Source organism: Elephas maximus, chromosome 3 (genome assembly GCF_024166365.1).
Source record: "Elephas maximus indicus isolate mEleMax1 chromosome 3, mEleMax1 primary haplotype, whole genome shotgun sequence".
NCBI lineage: Eukaryota > Metazoa > Chordata > Mammalia > Proboscidea > Elephantidae > Elephas > Elephas maximus.
This window is the reverse complement of record NC_064821.1, coordinates 84,478,678-84,502,610: the sequence shown is the minus strand read 5'-3', so window position 1 is coordinate 84,502,610 and position 23,933 is coordinate 84,478,678. Positions and strand designations below refer to the sequence as shown.

At 41.9% G+C, this 23,933-nt stretch overlaps 2 protein-coding genes across 6 annotated transcripts in view; both read right to left on the bottom strand.

The window, feature by feature from the left end:
• Nucleotides 1-207: 207 nt before the first annotated feature.
• On the bottom strand, nucleotides 208-18,410 carry PPIH (peptidylprolyl isomerase H). The gene is made up of 10 exons (XM_049878996.1): nucleotides 18,309-18,410; nucleotides 17,907-17,971; nucleotides 17,539-17,562; nucleotides 17,240-17,284; nucleotides 15,971-16,013; nucleotides 10,360-10,452; nucleotides 6,824-6,911; nucleotides 6,256-6,296; nucleotides 5,374-5,463; nucleotides 208-375 (listed from the first exon to the last, which is right to left on the bottom strand). The coding sequence occupies exons 1-9, from the start codon at nucleotides 18,372-18,374 to the stop codon at nucleotides 5,395-5,397; spliced, it is 534 nt and encodes a 177-aa protein (XP_049734953.1). The 5' UTR covers nucleotides 18,375-18,410; the 3' UTR covers nucleotides 208-375; nucleotides 5,374-5,394.
• Nucleotides 18,411-21,180: 2,770 nt separating this feature from the next.
• LOC126072973 (phosphopantothenate--cysteine ligase) overlaps nucleotides 21,181-23,933 on the bottom strand; it is a 151,784-nt gene continuing 149,031 nt past the window's right edge. Inside the window, exons 16-17 of one of the 5 annotated variants that reach the window (XM_049878968.1) lie at nucleotides 22,024-22,091; nucleotides 21,181-21,671 (exon numbers count right to left, since the gene is read on the bottom strand). In XM_049878968.1, coding sequence (XP_049734925.1) covers nucleotides 21,515-21,671; nucleotides 22,024-22,091 — 225 coding nt within the window. In that variant the 3' untranslated portion in view covers nucleotides 21,181-21,514. Of the gene's footprint in view, nucleotides 21,672-22,023; nucleotides 22,092-22,173; nucleotides 23,356-23,933 lie in introns of those variants that run through there. The other 4 variants (XM_049878969.1, XM_049878971.1, XM_049878972.1 and 1 more) reach the window with 4 other exon arrangements.

The window sequence follows — 23,933 nt, the reverse complement described above, 5'->3', positions numbered from 1 at the left end:
TGCTACAACTGCTTCCACTTCTGAAAAGTCAACTGCACATAGCAAGGGTTTGGCTCTGGTTCATGCTGGTCTCTGGGAAGAGCCAGTCCTTCCAGCTGAAACTGAGGAGTGAGGAGATGGACGCTGTCACTACAACCATTTTAAAATACCACACCTACAAAGAAAAAAGAAAAGAAAAAACCAAACCAAAACAAAAAACCCCAAAAATAAAAACAAAAAACTTTATTTACAGTTGAAAACTTAAACAGAGAAAATCTTGTGTCCTGAATTTGTGATACTTCCTCTTGATCAAATGGAGCAGCAGCAGGCAGGGAAGCAAACCCAGGGGCCAGTCCAGGTGATTTTATCAAGAACATCCCCAGAAGAAAGGGAGGCCTACAATGGCAGAGACGTGGAGGTCAGTGAGGGAGGGACTGAAAGAGGACACTCCTTGAGAGAAGTAAGGCTCCCAGCTCTCCTCCACACTCCTAGTCCTCTTTTCCCAAAACAGCAACCCGGTTTTAATCTTGCCATAGGCCAGACCTTGGGTTCCCCAGAGTAACGCTGAGAGGTGTATTATGCAAGAACCAAGGAAAAAAGAAACTAACATTTATGGCCAAGTATATTAATCTCATCTATCACTTACCCATCACAACTCCATACAGTATACCTTATCTGTAATTATGCAAGGGAGTAATCTAGAGTCCCAAGGGGTCTGAATATTTGACGAAGGTCACAAAACTAGAAAGTGCTTGAATTTCCTGATCTACTTGGCTCCAAAGTCTGTGTCCTTTTCACCTGACCTTGATGGCTCTCTGTGGAGCCCCAGAACAAAGAGCAATCCTTCTTCCTTGCAGGTTTTGGTCACTGGGGTAAAGAGAAGGGAAAGGCCACATCCTTTGTTTATGGCCCTGGAGTTAGCTGCACTGAGAACAAGGTGAGTAAACGTAGATACTGCTGCCTGCCACCCACTCCTATGTCCACACCCCTCCTCCAGAACAGTGAGTTCCAGTGCTGGCGCTGTACCGCAGGCTCAGACAGAGGTTTAAACCTGGGTCTGCACACAAAGTGTATAAAAGGAATTACACTTCATAAATTGCACAGGGCCCCGGGGCCTAAGCTCTATCATAGGTCAGGCACTGTGCTAGTCAACATGGTCCCTGCTCCAAGGAGTTCTCAGTCTTGCAGAAAAACAGATCAACGCATTTGTGATATGTTGTGTTAAATGCTGTAATGGAGAGATGAACCAAGCAGGTGGGAACTGCTGACTGGGCCTAGACCAGGGAACCAGGAAAGGTTTCACTAATTGATGTTAGTCACAGCTATGGGCATGCTCTTGGGAGGACCTGGAAGCAGGACTAGTTAAAACAACATATACATATAGTATGTATTCCTATTATAAGAGAGAAGTCAATGAAACAGTCTCTATTTTTACTCCATAGCAATAACCATTATTAAAAGTATGCTTTATATTATTACTACAGAGATTTCTGAAATAGTAATTCAAAATAAATAGTATAACACTTTCATAATGTATATCCTGACTTTGTCACTTAATTTACCTTAGAAATCTTGCCTACACACACAGATTTGTTCTTTCTGTTAAGGCTGTGGAGTATTCCACTGAAGGGGTGTACCTCAGTGTGTCTAAGACCTGGTTATCATGTAGTAATTTTATTGTAATTGGCAGTTTTCCCATGAGACCTTGACCTCCTTGAGGGCACAAACTGGGCTTTTCAAATTTGTATTCCCATAGGTAGCACAGAACATATCTTAAGTAATTTGTACTTAGTTGTTGAATGAAGGAAGGAATAGCCCAAGTGCCACCAACACATCTTTCAAATCTTCCCCTGCAGGAAAGAATCAGGTAATTCCAAAATGGGGGATATATCTACCATCCATAAGAACTAATTTTTTTTAACCTAATCACTGTTTGAACTTCAATTTTGCCTTTTTCTAAGCTATATCTGTACGATTATGTGTTGTACTAGTTATACATTTTTTTAAGAGGCAAATATTAAAGATAGTTATCCCAGCACTACCTAAAGGAACGTTTAAACTCACACTTCTCTGACAAGAGGCACCTGAGATGCTTGTTATAAACATGGCTTCCCAGGTCCCACCCTAAGCCCAATCAAACTCCATGGGAGGGACCTGGTAGGGTCCAGGGGCGGGAACTAGTAGGTTTAACAAGTACTCCCAAATGATTTTTATCTTTAAAAGAATTTGAGAAACAATTAACTGAAGAAAGCTCTTTACCATATTGGACAATGCAGATATAGAACATTTCTATCATCACAGAAGGGACTGTCTCTTGGACAGGTTGAGGGGGCCTCTGGAGCCCTGGTGGCACAGTGGTTAAGAGCGCGGCTGCTAAACAAAAGGTCAGCAGTTCAAATCCACCAGCTGCTCCTTGGAAACCCTATGGGGCAGTTCTACTCTACTCTGTCCTACAGGGTCGCTAAGAGCTATAAGTCAGAATAGACTTGTCAGCAATGGGTTTTTTTGGGGGGCGGGGGGGCTTTGGAATGCAAAATGGCCACGTGAGGAATTTGTTCCGGTGGGGTACAGGCTCAGAAGAAGGGCTTTCATGGGAGCAAAGGTTCACATGACCTTTGCTGATAATGGGTGAGAAAGGGTGAGAAAGAGGGAACGGCTGATTATCCCCAGCCTCAGAAACTCCCAACAAGGGTTTCCAACAACTTTCTGTAAGGGACTCAGAAAGATACAAAAAAGAGGCCCCAAATGTAAAGAATTTTCTATCTTCTGTCCTCCAGTAGTTGTAAGTGGTCAGTCTTTAGAAGGAAAAGACTTCTGAGCTCAACTTTAGTCACAGCAAAAAAGGGAGTGGGAGAGGGAGGGAGTGGCTGGGAGAGAGCGGGTTGGGTCCTAGAGACCACTAGTATTGAATAAAGGAGGGCTCAGGGTGTCAACTGGAGCCTGAGAAGGGACCCTGTGGCTTGACAAGAGAGGCCCATGTATAGTTTCCAGCACACATTTGTGCATTCCTGCCTCAGCATTTCTTCATACCAATTTCCTGCTGAAAATGCCTGACATTCCCTCTCCCTATTAATTCATGTAATAAATTTTTGCTGAATGCCTCTAAGTGCCAGATGCTGTGAACACAAATTAAGTCACAGATAGAGGTATGTACAGTCATTAAAATGGTATGGTATTTGACTGGATCTCCACTTGGAAAAAAAAGGCAGAGTCCTATTTTATATAGAAAAATAAGTTCTAGATAGTTTTATAAGCATAAAAATAAAACCTAGAAATATTAGAAAAAATATTAAAGAAATTATGATCTGAGGTAGTAAAGACCTTCTTAAACGATATAAAACATAAAAGCCATAAAAGACTGGTAATTTTGACCTCATCAGAATTTAAAACTTGTCTGACAAAAGATATCAGCAAAGTTAAGCAGCATATTGTCAATTTTTCTTAAACTATATTCTGGAGAAAACAGTCATAACATATAAAATAAAACCATTAAGAAAAAAACTAGCACCTGAAACATGAGCAAAGGATATTGACAGCATGGGCAATAAACATATGCAAATATGCTCAACCTCCTTAGAAATTAGGATATTACAAATTACAACAATCGATACCATTTTCCACCTGAATGGCTAAAAAAATTTTCTAATACATTTTATATTGATATAATTATACTGGCATATTATATTGGTAACATCAAGAAGAAATAGGTACTTTCACATGGGAATATGAACTGGTATCAAGCTTGGAAGTACAATTTAAAAGTATTTATTAAAATGAAAAATGCATATACCTTTTGACCCAGTAATTCTACTTCTGGATATCTATTCCATAGATATATTTGCATATTTACTTAAAGAAGCAACTTTATTTTACTGTAGCATTGTTTGTAATAATAAAGAACCAACAATCAATAAAAGGTAAAATAAACCAAACGATATAAATACCTTATGGAATATTATATAGCAGTTTAAAAAAATACAAGGTAGTTTTATATGAACTGAGAATGAAAAGTCTTTTAGACATAATGCCAATGGGGGGGGGGAGATGAATACAGTATGATACCATTTATAGAAAACAAAACATTCCAGAACTAGATAGGCAAAGAAAAGGTCCTGATGGACATTTATCAAACTGATAAAGAAGTTTACCTCTGGGGAGAGGAATGGGATGTTGCCAAGGGGACTTTCACTTTTTGTGTGAAAATTTTCACAGTGAGATTATATTACTTGTGTAATTAAAAATAAACAACCAAATGAAATATATAAACCTTGACTGGATCATGGGTTTTGTTTTTTCTTAAAAGCTATAACAGTTATTTTGGGAACAAAACTAACTTTGAACATGTACTATATACTAGGTAATATTATTGTGAAATAAGGATGTTCTTATTTTTAAGAGCTGCTTGCTGAAGTATTTAGGGGTGAAGCGTCAAGAAGTCTTCAACTTTTCAAAAGAGGAAGGAAGGAAGAAAGGAGAGGGAGGGAGGAAGAGGGAGAAGGTACAGGGGAAGGAAAAAAAAACAAATGTCAAAGGAAAATGATAAAGCAAGAAGTTACCAGTTGGTGAATCTAGGTGAAAGGTATTTGGGTGTTCAATGTACTAGTCTCAAGTTTTCTGTAGGTTTGAAAACTAAAAAAAAAAAAAAGGAAAGAAAAACCAAATAACAACACTCCTCACCTACATGACAGTCATCCATTTCTCTCCTAAACTCCTATAACAATTAGCGATGTCGCCCATATTACTAGTGATCACCTCGGAGAATGCATCTTATTCCCTGCAAGCTCCTGAAAGGTTAAGCCATCTTTCAAGTCTTTCTCCCTCCCCACTCCATGCCTAGTTAGCATGGCCAGCACATAGCAGGCAGTGGCAAGTATGATTGGGAAGCTGAGTCCATGTTGGCTGAAACGTGTGATATTTACTTCTGAGACTGGCAAATACAAAATCAGGGTCTGAGATTATAGCATTAGTTCTGGTAAGGGGCATGACAGGTGCATCTGTCTCCTGGTTAACCAGGCTGGTCCTAGCAGAGAGTTACCCAAGGCTCGGACCAGGTCTTCCTAGTAGGACAACTGAACAGAACTATGGTCAAGAGTCCTGTCAAATTGCCAGAGTGGTCTTCAGGTTGATACTTCATAAATTACAAAATGATAGAAAAACAAAGTGTTCTCTGGTCTGTTTCTCTTTTGATCCTTACAATGACCCTACAAGATAAGTAATATCACCATTTGACAGATGAGGAAACTGAGGCTCAGAGAAGGGATATCAATTCTCCAAGGTCTTACAGAGAGGAAATGGGCTCAACCCCATGTCTTCAAGTCAAAAGTTCTTTTCACTAGACCAAGATATATTCTTTGGGGTCTGACTCCTAACCAAGGAGAAGAAAGACACACTTACCTGATTCAGACTTGGTCTGGACTACATCTCCCCACACTGTGAGATCACCACAGGCAGCTTGGGCTTATTATTGGGGCCTGTAGGAACGTTCTACAAAACAAAGCACAGCAGAGACTCATTCATTCACACACTCACTCCGTCATTCATCACACATTTATTGACACCTGCCAGCCTCTGTGCTAAGGATGGAGGACTCAGAGATTGAGATGACAGTTCAGGGCCCAGCACACAGGTAAAGCGTATGAAAGAGACCAAAGATAAAATGTAAAATATTTTAAAAATATCAAACCTATGATATGTGACAATGTAATAAATTATAAAAGTGAGTTATATAAAGGGCAGAGGAAGCAACTAAATTACTGCTTAAGGAGGCTGGGGAAGGATTCAGAGAAGTGACATTTGAGGTGGGTCTAGAAGGATGAATGAGATCCCCTGAGGAGGAAAACAAAGGAGAAGAGCATTCCAGGTAGAGGAAACGGCATGAGCAAAGGCACAGGGGCAGGAAAATGCAAGGGGCAAGGATGTATATTGCATTATTTAGAGAAGATCTCATAGCATCATGTGACTGGAACAGGGAGGAGGCAGAGGCAGGAGGATGGGCTGTGGAGAGGTAGGCAGGGACCAGATCATGAAGAGTCTTGAAGGCAATGCTCAGGAGTAGGATTTTATCAAATAAGCGAAGAGGCCATCAAGAGACAAGCTTCAGTGTGGACGAGTGAGACTAATTTGGGTCGGCATCTCTCCTCCCATTTCCAGGGAGTCTATGTAACAGGAGGCAATGAAGACTGGGCCTAATGAACTGGAACCTATTCACCATTCTCTTGTTCCTCAACACTAACCAGATGAGAATGGCTACAAAAGAGGAAACTGAACAGGACTCACCTCAATTTTTCTCATCACTAGAAGTCCATCAATGATTTTTCCTGTAGGAAGAGTATGAGCTGGGCTTCATTCTTCTCATTTGCATAGAATTTTCCAGCTTCCAGTGCCCATTCTTAGCCATTATCTCATTTGGCCCTCTTACTGATTTCAGGAAATTGAGATTCAGTGGAGGTGAAATGACTTGCCCAAGGTCCCAGGTAGTAAGCAGCAGAGTTAGGACTCACACCTAGGTCAGAGTGATTCCAAAGCCCCACTGTGCCATGCTGCCTGTGTGGCATTTCTTTGGTGCTAGCATCAAGGTTTTCCCCCAAATATACATGTCACCGTGGTTGTTATACAACACAGCAGATGGTCCCTTTATCCTTGCCTGCAGTTCTTTAACCACACATCCTCCCCATCTTCCCACTACTTCCACTTTCCCTATTACTACCCAGAACAGTTGTATCAACCAAGCACTTTTGATGTGAGAGTTTGGGGACTGAGTCCCTTGGAAGCCAGCACCCCCCGTCCCCGCCACCACAAACCACCATAAATGGGGCCTGGACAATGGGATGGGAGAAGGGCTCACCAAACACCACATGCTTCCCATCCAGCCAATCGCACTTGGAACAGGTGATGAAGAACTGGCAGCCATTTGTACTGGGACCGCTGTTTGCCTGATAGAAGCCAAATACATTTGCAGTGAGTTTTTCTGGCCATGCTAGCCAAAGGGCAAGATTTCCAAAATAGCCTGCAGCCCTGATTTCTCCACACTTTCTTTCAATAAACCTTCACTAAGCACCTCTTTTGAGGAAGGCCCTGAGCTAGGGCCTAAGGATACAGAGAAGAACAAGATATACAACCCCTGCCCTCAAAGAGTTAGACCCCTAATAATTTAACGTACATTTTTCCTACACTGTGAATTTTTACAGTGGAAATTAGATATAATGGGAACAAATATTTATAGGACATGATTTGCTATATTTAGCCTAATACTAGTTATAAGTGGATTACAGATGCAAATTAACTACCAGTTAGGAAAAGACCTGTTGCCTATACAATAAAGTTACTTTGTCTGAAAGGCTTTACACTATATCATAAAAATGGTTATAAACAGTAATGGTAATCTTAAGAAGGTGCAAGAAGCTGTTATGCTACTGCAATGCTAGAAGAGACTATACTTAATTGATGTTTAGGTTTTATCATTACACATTTATAGCTACACATAAAACCCATAATTACTGAACTTTATAGGAAAAAAACCTCTTTAAATTGAGAATCTGAGACTCTCTAGTCCTATCACTTCTCCTTTCCTCCCTTGAAACTGTTTTTATAGCATGATATTTAATAACACATTACAAAAGAACAGGCTATAATTACAATATAGAGTGATAACTGCTTTGTAAAGGGACTTTCATATGAGGTGTGCTTTTGTAAATTATATACAGATGCTCCTAGGCTGCCTTTAATACACTAAATTCAGACTTTTGTACATCAGAAAACCCAAGATTAGTTTCAGCAGCATTGCCTTACAACAATTATCTGTACAATTATGTAAATATTTAATTGCATACTTCCCTTATTTTAGAAAAAAAATTGAGTAGAAAATGGAAAACTACTAATTAGAAGCACAGGTCTTATAAAAGTAATGTTACTGAGACAAAACTGGAAATTATGAGCTAGGTCACTAGCCTTAATCAGATGCTTAATAGATTTAAATTGGTTGATTCTGTGTTCAACTATGAAGAAAAAAAACACACATGAAATACTGGAAATGCACTAAAGACACTTTCGAGGGATAAGTTCTAATTGAGGATTTTATATTGTATTTTAGACATCTGCCACGTAAGATGAAGCTATTTTGTTTTGTGTAAATGTGTTCAGGAGCATTTTGTATGTATGTGAAAGTAAGGGATGGCCTAAGGCTGTTAGAGCAGGCCCAGGCTTTGCAGGAATGGAGGGACAGAGTTCCCAGAGACCCCAATACACTCCATTTATCTATTGGTTTTTTCTTTTTTTGGTTTCTTAATGTATAAACATTTATTAGCAAGCAGGCACAAAAACAGTGATTTAGCATGCCTTTACAGCTCACACTCTCTGCCCTTAGGCATTTATTTATTCATCCTTCCAGACAGTAGTATAGTTTCCTGGTTAAGGGAACACACTCTAGAGCTCTGGAGCCAGATGACCTAGTTCAAACCCCCACTCCACCACTGACTGTGTGACCTTAGGTTAGTCATATCACTGCTCTGAGACTCAGTTTCCTCATTTGTATCTATCTCAAAAGGACACTGAAAGGATTAAAATGAATTAATGCAAAGAAAGCAGTTATTGAGTAAATGCTCAATAAATGTTAGCCATCATTCTGATTGTTATTCTGTCATTCACCCACATCTGCTCAGCAGCCTTTCCGTGTTAGTAGTAAGGCCTAGAGAGCAATGTGAACCTCGTCCCTGCCCTTGAGAAACTGATGATTTAGTGGAAGACTCCACAAAAACAATTATGATACATGATATGTGACAGTACAACCTCAAGCCTAAAGGTCGCAGAAGCCAGGGCTTCCATTTTTCTGAATCCTCCACAGATACTAACAAAATGGCATGGGGTTGCCATGAGTCAGAACTGACTGGACAGAAATGGGTAAGCCACTCTGCACCCTTTACCTGTGCTTGCCCAGCCTTGCTTTCCTAAAATGGGATTTGCACGCTCTCGCTGTACTGGTCCCACCCAATCATTATGGCAGCCTCCTAACTGGCTTCCCTGCCCCAGCTTCTCCATTCCTATCTGTTGCTCACACTGCAGCCAGGGTCTTCATTCTAAAACACAAAGATGATCAACCCTGCTCAAAAAATGGTATGGTTCTCCACAGCCTATGAAAGAAAGTCCACACACCTTATCCTTATTCTGTAACTTAAAGCCATCCAGGAGCTAGACCTAGCTGCCTCTCTAGTTGTCGCTCCAGGCCATTCCCTCCCTCTATGTTCTCATCATCCCCGGTCACGGTCTGGTCCTTGAGTACACCCCCTGCTATTTCATGATAATAGATCTCTGCACAGGCTGTTTGCGCGATTTGAAATGTCCTCTCTTCCTCTTCCATTTGGTATACAACTCCTTCAAGAACTCAATATGACCTCCTCTGTGAAGCTTCCCCCAACCCCTAGCAGCAATTATTCTCATTCCTTTGGGCTCTCCCAATACTTTTACATACACTGAGGTGCCCTTACCTTAATACACTGATAGCACTGATGACACTCCACTGGGATTGTCCTTTTCCATGTGTGATTGCCCTATTAGATGTTACGTGTCATGAGGGAAGGAATCATGTTTGTATGCTTGTCTTACCATGAGGCCTGAAACACAGTGGATGAGTGGACGAGTGGGTTAGCAGGACAGGCTGCGCATGTAAACGCTGGGGCTGGGGAGGCGAGGGTTGGGGCACTGGCGGAGGTAAGTGGGCAACTGAGGGGGAGAAGGCTGGAGAGAAGGAAGCGAGGGGGGCGAGGGGAAGGGAAATGAGGAGTGAAGGGAGAACAGGGGAAGGGAAGGGAGAGTGAGCATGGGAGAAGAGTGCACGGGGATGGGGTAAATGAGGGGGTGTAAGTGAGGAGGGCAGAGGGACTGTGAGAGGAGAGTGAGTGAGGAGATATGAGCGGGGGCTATGGATAGGGGTGGGGTGCCCAGGGGGAAGGAAGAGGAGTGTTGAGCAGGGAGAGGTGAGTGAGCAAAACGGGTATCCAGTGAGTAGGCAGTGTGAGCGGGTACTTGGAGTAAGCAGTGGTGAGTGCAGCGATGAGCAAGTGAAAACTGAGGTCTTGAAAGCACAGCCGGCTAGATTCTGAACAGTAAAGCTGAATGCCCAGCAACATGTGCTGGTTCAGCCAAAGGAGAGAAAAACACACATCAGAGTTTAATTTTGGCTCCCCAGCCTGCCTGTGCACCCTGCCCAACAAAACCAAACCAGACTGAGGAGGAAGTCTGGGGTGGTAGAGGTACAGTCCTGGGCCAAGCAAGAGGAGAAAAGCATCTGATTTCATCCCAAGAGGCAGCACTGGGCCTCAAAAGGGGCCCAGGAACCAGCTGGCTGTAAATCTAACCCAAAACTGTGAGTTCGACCACATCACTTACCATGGAAAGCAAGCCTGGAGCTGAGTGTCTCAGTTTAAAATTTTCATCTGCAAATGGTCCTCGGTAAATACTGGCAACTCCAGTGCCATCCCCCTGGGCAGAGAGAAGGGCAGTGTTAGCGACTCCGAGTGCTGAGCCCCTTGGAGCCCAGAGGAAGAAAGTCACCGCGCCTAAATCCTAGCTTCTTTACGGTCCACTCTCACCCCTTGCTGGCCACCTCGGAACCACACCTCCTCGACCCTATCCTGCCATCAAAGCCAGCCCTGCCCAGGCCTGCCACCGTCCACAAGCTACAGCCAGGACACCTCGCAGACGGGGTGACACAGGTCACAGGTCAGCCTCCAGAAAGACAGACTGGGACATAGGCAAATTAGGTAACAACAATTTAGTGATCATATACATGACCTTTGTCATTCCTAGACTCTTTTCCCCACAGTTGTATGAATCTACTGACTACTGCCCCACTCCCCCAAACTATGAATGAGGTGGCTGAGCTCTTGGCAGTCTAGTCTACAGAACATGGTATCAACCCCCTGGCCAAAGGTAACTGATCCAGAGGAGGATGCCTAACTCGTGCTGGGCCAACTAGAGTTCCTTCTCTGGGAATCTAGAAGTGAGAAAGATACTCTCCTGGAGGTTAAAACTGTTAACATCTAACTCTGGAAGCTGGAAGTGACTACCTTCTACAAGGTGGACTAGAGACCAGAGGGAGAACACGGCAGACGTGTAGAGAGCCCTAGAGAAACAGAGAGAAAGGACTATCTTGGTTCTATGTGGCTTTTCAATTCTGTTTCTTCCTTTAAAACACCTCTTTAGCCTTGTCATAAAGTCCCAATTTCTGCTTGAACTAGCTTCACTTGTGTTATCTCTTTGTTCTTTCAACAACCCTGTAGAATGAGCATTATTATTCTTGCTCAGGTGAGCAAGCTGAAGTCAGGGTAATGAAGCAACCTGACCAAGGCCTTATTTGCAGTTCCTTGAATGCTCTGATCCATGCTCATCCATGCTTGTCTTTTGCCCGGGCTGTTCCCTCTGTCCAGAACACCCATCCCCTCCTTCACACGGTGGAATCCCATGTGAATTAAGGACCTTCCCTGGCCCCGAAACAGGATCAGGCCCCCTCCCCTCTTCTTCTATAACATCCTGTGCTTACTGTATACCTTGTCACTTACTGTAATTGTCTGTGCTGAGAGGCAGCATAGAATAGAGGTTAAGAGCAAAGGCTCTGAAATCTGAATCTTGGCTGCATTACAGAAAAGCTGCATAAAACTGAGCAAGTTACTTTTCCTCTTTATGCCTCAGTTTCCTCATCTGAAAATGGGGATAACAGTCCGACCTCATTTAAAATTTTGATGATTAAGTGGAATAATGGGTAAATTACTTAGAAAAATAAGCAGTTAATGTTGCAAGTTACTGTTTATTATATTTAAGCTATCAGTCTTACCCACTAATGTCCAGTAGTTCTCAACCAGAGACATGGATCACAAACAACTGTAGAGCTTTTCAAAAACATACATGCTGGGGCCTCACTGCACACCTATTGAATAGTCCCAGGTGATTCTAATGATAAGTACTGGTTAAGAATGACTGCACTAGGCTATACTGAGCTTGTTGGAGAGAGGACTGTACCTTTTCTCTGTATCCCTGGGCAGACTAGATCAGAGGCTGGCAAACTATGGCCAAATCTGGCCAGGTGCCTTAGTTTGTAAATAAGGTTTTACTGGAACACAATCATGCCCACTCATTTATGTAACATCAAATGACTGCTTTCAGGCTAAAACGGCAGACCTGAGTAATGGCACGGTTAAGTAGCTGAGGCAGAGACCATGTGGCCCACAAAGCCTAAGAAGATTTACTATCTGTCCCTTAAAAAGTTTGTTGATCACTAGGCTAGATGAATAAATGAATATGAAAATATTCATTTATTAACAATAATAAACATTAAGTAGTAGAGGATTCTTGTTCTTAAGTCCATGCTTTTATCACTACGCTTCAGCTTTTTCTACTTCCAAAAAACCCAGCCACTGAAAATCTTATGAAGCACAGTTCTACTGTGACACACATCGAGTCAGAATAGACGCAGTGGCAACTGTTTATTATATCTTTAACTACCTCTGGAGCCCTGGTGGTGCAGTGGTTAAGAACTATGGCGAGCTACAGCTGCTAACCAAAAAGGTCAGCAGTTTGAATCCACCAGCCACTCTTTGAAAACCCTATGGGGCAGTTCTACTCTGTCCTACAGGGTCGCTGTGAGTTGGAATAGACTTGACAGCAACAGGTTTGGTTCTTTGGTTTTTAACTACCTCTACAGACTGGAATTAACTCAATGGCAACTGTCATGAATTGAATTGTGTCCCCCAGAAATATGTGTCAATTTTGACTAGGCCATGATTCCCAGCATTGTGTGACTGTCCTCCATTTTGTTATCTGGTATAATTTTCCTGTGTGTTGTAAATCTTGATCTCTGCCTGTGGTTAATGAGGCAAGATTAAGTTATGTTAAAGAAGATTAACACTGTTACTCAGGTCACAGCCCTAATCTGAGGTAAGGGGTGTGGCCTGCATCACTTTTTATCTTACGAGTGATAAAATGAAAGAGACATGAGCAGATAGATAGGGACCTCATCACTACCAAGCAAGAAGAGCCAGAAGCAGAGCGTGTCCTTTGGACCCAGGGTCCCTATGCTGAGAAGCTCCTAGATCAGGGGAAAAGTGATGACAAGGATCTTCTCCCAGAGCTGACAGAGAGAAAAGCCTTCCCCTGGAGCTGGCAACCTGAATTTGGACTTCTAGCCTCCTAAACCGTGAAGGAATAAACTGTTTCGTAAACCCACCCACTTGTAGTATTTCTGTTATAGCAGCACTAGATAACTAAGTCAGCAACTAACAACAACATACATGCATATATAAGGGATAGAAAAAACATGCTGATTTCCAATTTCCCAATTAACCTAGAGGACCAGTTACTCTCCCATTCTCTATAATCACACTACCTATTGCTCTCTGGAAGCCAGAGTTGGGAAAAAAATGAAATTAATTATTCAGAGCAAACAATAGAAAGCAACTTAAATCTTCAAGAACAGTGGACTGACATAGTCTTGTGTGACAACCAGGTCAACTGGCATAACTCAGTTCATAAAGATAATGTTCTACATCCTAGTTTGGTGAGCAGCATCAGGGGTCTTAAAAGCTTGCAAGTGACCACCTAAGATACAACTATTGATCTCTTCCTGTCTGGAGCAAAGAAGAGTGAAGGAAACCAAAGATTCAAGGAAGAAAGAGGACTAATGGCCCAGGCAAATCATAGTGTCTTCTATCCTGAGACCAGAAGAACTACATAGTGCCCAGCTACCACTACCAGTCATTCTGACCAGGGATGTAATAGAAGGTCCTGGTTAGAATGGGAGAAAAATATAGAACCAAAACTCAAATTCATAAAAAAGACGAGGCTTACAGTACTGACTGAGACTAGAGGAACCCCCAAGACTATCGTCCTGAGAATATCCTTTAAACCTGGAACTGAAGCCACGTCCGGAGGTCACCTTTCAACCAAACAATAGATTGGCCTATAAAATAAACAGTAACACCCATGAGGAATGTGCTTCTTTAAACAATCAACTACACAAGACCAAATGGACCACACCTACCCAAAAGTAAAGATGAGAAGGCAGGGAAACTGGATGGATGGAAATGGGGCAGATGGGGTAAAAATGGTGAGACTGCTGACACATTACAGGGATTGTAACCTATGTCACAGAACAATTTGTCAATGAATTGTTGAATGGGAATCTAATTTGCTGTATAAACGTTCACCTTAAACACAATACTTTTAAAAAATAGTGGCTTGATTAAATAGTGTATTCATAATGGAGTATTAGGCAATTGTTAGAAGCATGTTTTAGAAGACTTCATGACAAGGGAAAGTGTTCACAATTATTACCTGCAAAAAAAATTAGAAGACATGTATGATCTTAAGTCTGTTAAAAATTACAAATATACACATACGCAAAAATAAGACTGGTGGCTGAGAGTGATTTTCTTCTTTGTACTCTTTTTTTGCTAGAACCAACTAATGTCTTACCCTGGAGCTAATAGCATGTGAGCAATGTACCTGGCTTGGGCAAAGACCAGTAAGAAGTTGGCCCTGTCCCTGCTAAGACAATCTGGCAACACTGGAGGCTGTGGGACAGGAAAGAAGGCAGTCTTTCTTATCAGCTAACAAAAAAGAGTACAGTCATCCATCCCCGAGCTTCACTACCATCAGTTGTGGCCACAGGCTGCAAACTTAAATGTCTAGTGGAGCAGGTGACATAAATAAGGAAAGCAGGTACTGGGGACTGTGTTGAAGCAGCCAAGGATGTGCCCTGTCTAAAGGGAGTAATTACTTGATTCCAGCCAATTGTTACTGCACAGGCAACACAGCCCTAGAGTACCCCCATCTTCCATTTTTTTAAAAGAGAAAATTCCAGAATTTTTTGTGAAATTTCTGTTTTACAACACCATGTTGATGAAACATAACACATGTGAAAGTCTGATTTACCCTAAAACCTGCCAGTCTGCAATCCTATATAGGCTAGGAAAGAGAGGGGTCTTAAACACTCATGAGTAATAAAACTAAATAAACAAACACATGAAGAAAGAATATCTCCCAGATTCAAGAAAATAGCAACATGACTGTATTATATCATAACACGATATGAACATGAGTAAAGAAAGATGATGCACAGAAGTGGGTGGGTAATGACAAACAGATTTGAATCAGAAAAACGTGGCTTATCTGGCATCCTCCAAGGTGGAGGGGTTGAGGAGGAGGTCTGGTTTGATATGCGGATGCACAGTCACAGGAAAGATGTGCTTAGCAGTGAAGGAATATTTCATTGGGCTCTCAGTGACTAGAAGAAGCATCCCTCCAGAAGTATGTACGTTTCTTGCTCTGATTCCTTGCGTACTAATCAAGTTTGGATTAAAAATTCAGCTTTCCAGGCACTGTGATGCCAAGAATGGGAGGCAAACGGGACATAAGCATTTTTGAGAACTTACCCCATTTTACCTGTTTCCCTTAAGCTGATTTCAACTCATAGTGCAATGGTTAAGAGCTCAGCTGCTAACCAAAAAACACAGGTCAGCAGTTCAAAGCCACCAGCTGCTCCTTGGAAATTCTATGGGACAGTCCTACTCTGTCCAATAGGGTAGCTAAGAGTCAGAATTGACTTGACAACCATGAGTTTGGTTTTTGTTTTCTTTTTTGGTTTACCCTATTTTGAGAAAACAAATCGTATCAGAGTTCTAAATAAGTTTCATGTGACTTTAATTTGCATGGGTCTGTCATGCAGCATTCAGCATCTTTAGGTGTGCTGGGAAATAGCAGTTTCTGGCTGAGGTTTGCACCATGAAAAATAGTGACTCAATTAAAATGCAGATGTTATCTAGTAGTACAGTAGTAGCCAGCAACCCTAACTGACATTCCCACCACCACCCTCCACCCCCCATCAAACCTGACTATTGTCCTCAAACCCGAAGACTGGGTCCCTGTAATAAAAACAGCAGCAACAGCAGCAATCACAACAAAAAACAAACCTACAGATCTTTAATAAGAAAGGAATAGAACTTACATTAACAAAATCTCCACCCTGGATCATGAAATCCTTTATGACCCTGAAAAAGAGGGAGAACAAAGAATTCTGAGAGAAAATTCCATGGTTTAGAAACATTGTAGTATTAGATCAATATTGACTTCAAAAGACAATGTTTATTACTTTGGTTTACAAAATGATTGTCCTCTCCTGGAATGAATGAGTTGAAAGGATAATTAACCATAAAAAGGAGTTTTAAATTATAAAGAAGAACATCTTACAGTTGACCTAGGTACATGAACTGGTACCTGAACAGTAACAAGAGGGACTGACGCCCTGCAGGAAGAACCCCAAAATATTCACCAAAGCAAATGGCAGAGCAAGGGCTTGATACAAATTTTTGGGAAAAGGGCCACAGAGAATACCTGTGAGATGCTAACCATGCTCTGCTACACACATATCAAAAAAAAAAAAAAAAAAAAATCCTGTTGCTGTCAAGTGGCTTCCGACTCATATGACCCTACAGAACAGAGTAGAACTGCCCCATAAGGTTTCCAAGGAGTAGCTGGTGGATTTGAACTGCCAATCTTTTGGTTACCAGAAAAATGCTTAACCGCTTTGGCCACCAGGGCTCCACTACACCCATAAAAAAAAAACAAAAAAAACAAAAAAAAAAACACCCATAAGGGCTCAATAAATGTTAGTTACTGCAGGGTCCTTAACCTTTCCTAGCCTCAGTTTCCTCATCTGTAGAATATAAAAAACACCTAGCACCTCACTGGAATGTTATGAGAATTAGAGCCCATAGCTTTAAAGCAGCCTGACACAGTCACCTGTTAATTATCATTACTAGCTGCAATGAGGTCTTTGAGGCACATTCTAAATTGAAACAAGGCTACCTGGGTGTTACCACAGTCCACTTCTGACATGCCCAAGAAAACTGATCATCTAAGATACTCATATATAGTCATTTTAAGAAGTAGTTATAAATCAACAAGATATATTTTATACACTTAAGGGCTGCAACTGTACTAAAAAAAAAATTGCATTCAACCAAACAAGGTCATGAAAAAGACAGAATATTGGAATTAAGTGTAATTTCTATTCTAAATAGCTAAAAGGAATTAGTGGAGGAGTATAAGCAGAGTTAGAACACTTTATAAATCTTCAAATCAGTTGCTGAGTTCATAAAAACATTTCTTCCCAATCTAAGACTTAGCCTCTGGTTTTGTCTTCCTCTGAGTTTAGAGCCTAATCCTCTGAGGAAGCAATCCTGAAAGCTCCCAGGATGGCTTGCCAAAGGCTTACCTGTGGAAGGTACTCCCTTTGTATCCTATCGGTACCCCATCTTTCCTATAAACAAAAAGGAGATATGGAATGAAAACAGGCAATCATAGGGACACACTCCACTCAAAGCGGCTTTCTAAAGATAACAGAGAGAAGAGAGAAGGAATGGAAATAAACTGAAGCTTGACTTCTGGGTGTAATCTTCTATTACAGTCAGTAGCAAGCATTCAAAGCCTGCTGTTGATTCCCCAAGACCCCGGCTGTAGCCTCAGCACACCCTTCAGGAGCAGGCAGCAAAGTCAATCACGTCTGAGACTGACCTGAATTCTCCTGTGCAGAACTGCCTGAAAGGGAAGAGTGAACGATTCAGTCATCGTAACACCACAGCTGTGAAAGCCTCTAATCTGGGGAGGGGAGGGCCCAGACATCAGAGCTAGCTACCCTAATGCCAGCAAGCCCACCAACCAGCCAGCCAGGTGTCCAGACACCCAGTCATACAGACCAACAACATAAACTGACACAGAAGTAATCAAAAGGGTAACTATTCCGACACAGCGATACTCAGAGGAATCAGATCTCTCAAGGGCAGTGAGTGGACAGAGACAGAGGGACGGACAACGATTCCGCAGACCGAATGGGGCCTGGTTTCTGGCTCGGTTAATCTGGCAGAGCTGGGGCATCACCTTACCTAAAGTTCTCGGCCGTTTTAGGCACAACGTCTGCAAAGAGCTCGATCTTCATGCGGCCAACTTCCTGCAACCGGCGGAAGACAGAAACCCCAGTCCAAACCCGTGAAGGCCTACAGAGCGGGGGGCACGAAGAACTGGCCCACCCTCCCATGCTTCTGGAAATCTCCCACTTCAGCCCCCAGAGCCTTACCTTTTCTTCCGCCCAATCCCTCCACAAGCAGGGCGTTAGAATGGGCAAGAATCCTCTTTCCCCTCCCTCCCCCGCCAAACAGGTCAGTAGGATGTGGCCCAATTTCACTTTCTGGCTTCCCGAGTCCGCTATCCTTGGGTTTGTGAATTTTTCCAGCCCGGCCCTGTGCAGTTCCCCTTCGGCGCAGGACTGGTGGCTGCCTGCTTCTCACCTGGCCACCAATGCTGACATCAAAAAACACCACGGGGTTGACGGGGCTTGAATTAGCCACCGCCATGGCTTCGACCCGGAAGCAGAAAGAAGGAGCGCGGGGTTCAGAGAAACCTAAAGCCTGCCGCTCAGAGTTTGTCTGCCGCGCAGGCGCGAGACACTGACCAAACCAGCCCCGCCCCCGGAAGTCCCGCCCCTGCCGCGACGCTCTTGCAGACCCCTACTATGAGGCTGATCGACTCGAGTACAGTGGGGATTTTTTGGGTGGGAGTGCCCGAGCGAGCAGAATCCGGGTCACGGAGGGCTGCTTTGGCCGGGATGACGAAATCGTTCACAAGCTGTTAGCCCATTTGACGTTTGAGTGGGGTGGGGTAGGGCGGAGGAGGAAAGCCTCTGTCCTTCATTGCTCAAGATCGATGGGCACCCGCCTCCCGTGGCTTTATCCAGTGCAGTACGAATTCTTCTCACTTAGGCTAGGGAGTTTGAACTTGGCAGTCTCCAAGGTCTTTTTGTGTGTGTGTGCGCTTTAGGTGAAGGTTTACAGAGCAAATTAGTTCCTCATTAAACAGTTAATACAGGTATTGTTTTGTCACATAGGTTATCAACTCCTGGACGTGTCCACCCTCTCCCCTTCTGGACCTTGGGTTCCGTATTTCCATTTGCCCAGCTTTCCTGTTCACTCCTATGCTTTCTCGTCCTTGCCCCTGGGCTGATGTTCCTATTTAGTCTCGTATACACGGTTGAGCTACGTGTATTATTGTTTGTTTTATGGGCCTGTCTAACCTTTGGCTGAGAGGTGAAAGTCTCCAAGGTCTTTATCAGCTTACAGTTAAGGTCTCTGAACCGTCTCACACGCTGTTTTTTTTTTCCTTGTCCATTAATCTGTGAGACCCCTGAAGGTAAGGACTCTGGTTTGTTCCCCCTCAGTGCTTACATCAGCCTGGTACATAGTGAGCGCTTCCGCCATATTCAACCCTTCCTTGAAGTCAGGACCCCAGAATTTTAGTTCCAGTTCTGCCACAAGCTGCCACTTTCATCCCCTCTAACTCATTTCCCACAGGGCAGCTAGAGGTTGTAAAATAATTCTGCTTATAAATGTCTCCTGGCTTAGAATAAAATCAAATTGCTTACCTACAAAGGCCTACATTGTATCTGTACCTACCTGGCCCTCTCCTGCACAACTTGCTCCCAGTCGCTATGCACTGGCTTTTCTGTTCATGGAGATCATTGAGATCTCTGTTTTCCCAGGGCCTTGGTACTAGCCGAAATACTTTTCTTTCAGATCTTGGTAGGGGGTAAGGAGTGTATCCCTGTAGTTCGGGGCTCATCTCAGGTGTCACTTGCTCAGAAGAAATGCTGCATCCAATATAAAGTAGCCCTGGTCACTCTGTCAGATCACTGATTTATTTTCTTCATGCTACTCACCATCCAAAATTATATTGTCTGTCTCCACACCTCACCCCTGCAACACACACACACACTCTTCTCCCAAATAAAATATAAACTTCATGGAAGCAGAGACTCTGCTTGTCTGTCTTGTTCACAGCTGTAGCGGCAGTGCCTACTACTGAATAGCACGCAGTAGGTATTCAACAAATAGATCAATGAATTGAGTGAAAGAATGTGATCTAAGGCAAGGCTCGGAGTCAGAGCATGCATTCAATATCGTAGTTATTATTTCCTGTATTGTTTGATCATCCTTTCTAGTTCTGTGGTCTGGGGAAGCGAAAGTTGCACATAAAATATCAGTATGTCTCAAGGGATCTTTTTTTTATTTCTGGTTACTTCCTCTCTCCCCTTGTGCTCCCTCTCTAGTTGAAAAAGAAGAAGGAGGAGGAGGGAGAGGAGGATGGGAAGGAGCAGCAGCAGTCACCCTGCAGCATAGTTTTATACCGTTTGGAATAAATTTTTAAAATTTACAATATTTAATGTTGATGAGGTTGTGAACTCATACTCTGCTGATGAAAATAAATAATGATGATAGACAGTATTAAGTAGTTACTAAGTGCGGAAACCCTGGTGGCATAGTGGTTAAGTGCTATGGCTGCTAGCCAAAGGGTCGGCAGTTCAAATCAGCCTAGGTGCTCCTTGGAAACTCTATAGGGCAGTTCTACCCTATCCTATAGGGTCGCTATGAGTCGGAATCGACTCGATGGCACTGGGTTTTTTGGGTTTAAGTACTTCGTGCACCATTTCATTTGATTTTCACAACACCACTATGAGCTAGGTACTATTATTGTCTCATTTTATAGAACAAGAAATTAAGGCTTAAAGAGGTTGAGTAACTTCATTATTGAAACCTTATGTTGCCATGACCCTTGAAAAAATTGTGACAAGTGATGTAGCAAAAGCCGTATTAGCATTCATATGCTTTAGCCCAATTATTCCAATCTTGTAAATTTGTATTCTGGAATAATTCAAGAGAAGAAAACAGCTACATGCACAAAGATTTCACTGCAGCATAATCTTAAACAGTTAAAAAGTAGAAAAAACCCAAATGTCAAATAAAAAGAGAATGGTTAAGTAATTTATAAAAGGATCAACTTGATCGAATATCATGTGGCTAATAAAGAACATAGGGTCGCTATGAGTCAGAACCAACTTGACGGTACCTAACAACAACAACAACAATAAAGAATAATTATGAATACTCTTGAAATATGGGAAAATGTATGGTATATTAAAATAAAAATCAGACTATGAAAATGAATATACTAGCTGATAATAACTACTTAAAATATATGCATTTGAATAAGGACCAGAAGAGAATAACTCTAAAATGAAAAGTTAAGAGTGTGGAATCATAAGAGTTTTTTTCTTTTTTAAATACTTGCTTTAATGTTATTATATTGTTTTTTACAATTAACAAGAATAACAAGAAAAAAATACCTGTGATAGTGCAAAAGAATGCTGAATTAACCATATACGTCCTCCACTGAACAGAAGCCTAATTAAGTCATTTAACTTGTCATTATATCGATCAATACAAGGCATTTGAGGACATCAAACACAATTAAGAAATACATTTTTTGAACTGGTTTAATGAATTTATCAGCAATTTCTAAGACTCCTGGTTGATGTTCAGTGGAGATCTGTGGTGTCTCTTTTCCATGTCAAATTCCACCTTTTGTCCAAACTTCAGTACAGTTTTAGACATCAGTGATTTTATAGTTTTGACTTTTGGTCTTGTTTTTGGATGCCGTATGTCTATTTCAAAGAAGCCACGTTTATGTATCCAACTTCAGAACTCTGTGAACACGAAAGAGACTCGGCAGACTTTGGTTTTGCCATTGCTTCTTGTGACTTACGTTCTTCAATCTCTTGAAGACTTCCAACTGACTCTACCAGACCTGTTCCTGAAAAACTAAGAAATGCCACATGTAAAGATATTGCATAGATAGAATTTCTCTGGTAGCAGTTTGGGGTTATGAAGAAGGCATCACTAGGACTTCAGTTTTGTATAACTATTAAATACAAAGAAAACCAAATAAAGCTTACCTTAAACCTATGTTGCTGGGTTACCGCCTACCTTATATCAAGATTCTGTGAGGTACAGATGTGAGGGAATGGGGACAGGAGAAGGGTTGGAAGAAGATTCAAAAGTACTAAATGTAGATAAAATCCCCAAATGCTATGCTTTCTCAAGCCAGCAGAAAAGGACTAGTTAGGCAGCCATGACTCCTAGGAATGCAGATGACTCTCTTGACTTTACTAACCTGGAATTTGGTAAAGGCACTATCTTATTCAATACTTCAAATTCAGGGATTTCACTAATTGTTGTTTCCTAAAAGGAAAGAAAGGATGAATATTAAAAATCATAATGATAAGTTGTTGCCAATATGATCCTAGTACTTAAAAAAAAAAAAAAAAGTACTTAGGCTTTATATATTTATAGATTTTTGTTAAAAATGTAATGCACACTCTATGTAGAAAATTTGATAATTATAATTATAAATTTGGAAACCCTGGTGGCATAGTGGCTAAGTGCTACGGCTGCTAACCAAAAGGTCGGCAGTTCAAATCCACCAGGTGCTCCCTGGAAACTCTATGCGGCAGTTCTACTCTGTCGTATAGGGTCGCTATGAGTCAGAATCGACTCGACGGCACTGGGTTTTTCTCAAATGTCATACTTTTTACATTAGTACTTTCACTGCTGGCTGGCTTTTATATCTACTTTCCTACATGAATTTGCACATATTAGTTGGTATATGTAATCATTCTATTTACTTAGCTAAGTTTTTACTTGATACTATGATAAACATTTTCACTCTCTTGAATCATAAAAAAGAACCTGTTTTGAGCCCTATGACCCAACCAAATACCTTTTCCCAGAAAAATATAGGCCCAAACAGACCAAATTTTACCTATAATTACAGGGGTGTACTGATTCCCCTAGGAATCCCAGGCTGATGCAAAGAGTTAATGTTCTTGGCTGCTAACTGAAAGGTTGGAGGTTCAAGTCCACCCAGAGGCATCTTAGGAGAAAGGCCTGGTGTTCTACTTTTGAAAAATCAGCCACTGAAAACCCTATGGAGCACAGCTCTACTCTGACACACATGGGGTCACCACGAGTTGGAGTGACTCGATGGCAACTGTTTTAAAATAGAGAAGGATTCGCCAGGTGTTTAATATAAGAAGACAATGCATGTGCACTGAGAGGAAGGAGGTAGCATTTATTGAATGCCAACTATTTGCTAGGCAATATGTTGTTGTTGTTAGGTGCCACTGACCCTACGTACAACAGAATAAAATGCTGCCTGGTCCTGCACCATCCTCACAATTGTTATGCTTGAGCCCATTGTTGCAGCCATTCTGTCAATTCATCGACCAAGCATGATGTCCTTCCCCAGAGACTGGTCTCTCCTGATTATATATCCAAAACACCTGAGATGAAGTCTTACCATCCTGGCTTCTAAGTAGCATTCTGGCTGTACTTCTTCCAAGACAGATTTGGTTGTTCTTTGAGCACTCCACGGTATATTCAATATTCTTTGCCAACACCATAATTCAAAGGCATCAATTCTTCTTCATTGTCCAGCTTTTGCATGCTTATGAGGGGATTGAAAATACCACGGCTTGGGTCAGGCACACCTTAGTCCTCAAAGTGACATCTTCACTTTTTTTTTTTTTTTTTTTAACACTTTAAAGAAGTCTTTTGCAGCAGATATGGCCAATGCAATACATCATTTGATTTCTTGACTGCTGCTTCCATGGGCATTGATTGTGGATCCAAGTAGAATGAAATCCTTGACAACTTCAATTTTTTCTCCATTTATCATGATGTTGTGAGGATTTTTGTTTTCTTTATGTTGAGGTGTAATCCATACTGAAGGGTGTGGTCCTTGATCTTCATCAGTAAGTGCTTTAAGTCCTCTTCACTTTTAACAAGCACGGTTGTGTCGTCTGCATATCACAGGTTGTTAATGAGTCTTCCCCCAATCCTGATGCTGCATTATTCTTCATATAGTCCAGCTTCTCGGATTATTCACTCAGCATATGGATAGAATAAGTATGGTAAAAGCATACAACCCTAACACACACCTTTCCTGACTTTAAACCATGCAGTATCTCCTTGTTCTGTTCAAACCACTGCCTCTTGGTCTATGTACAAGTTCCACATGAGTAC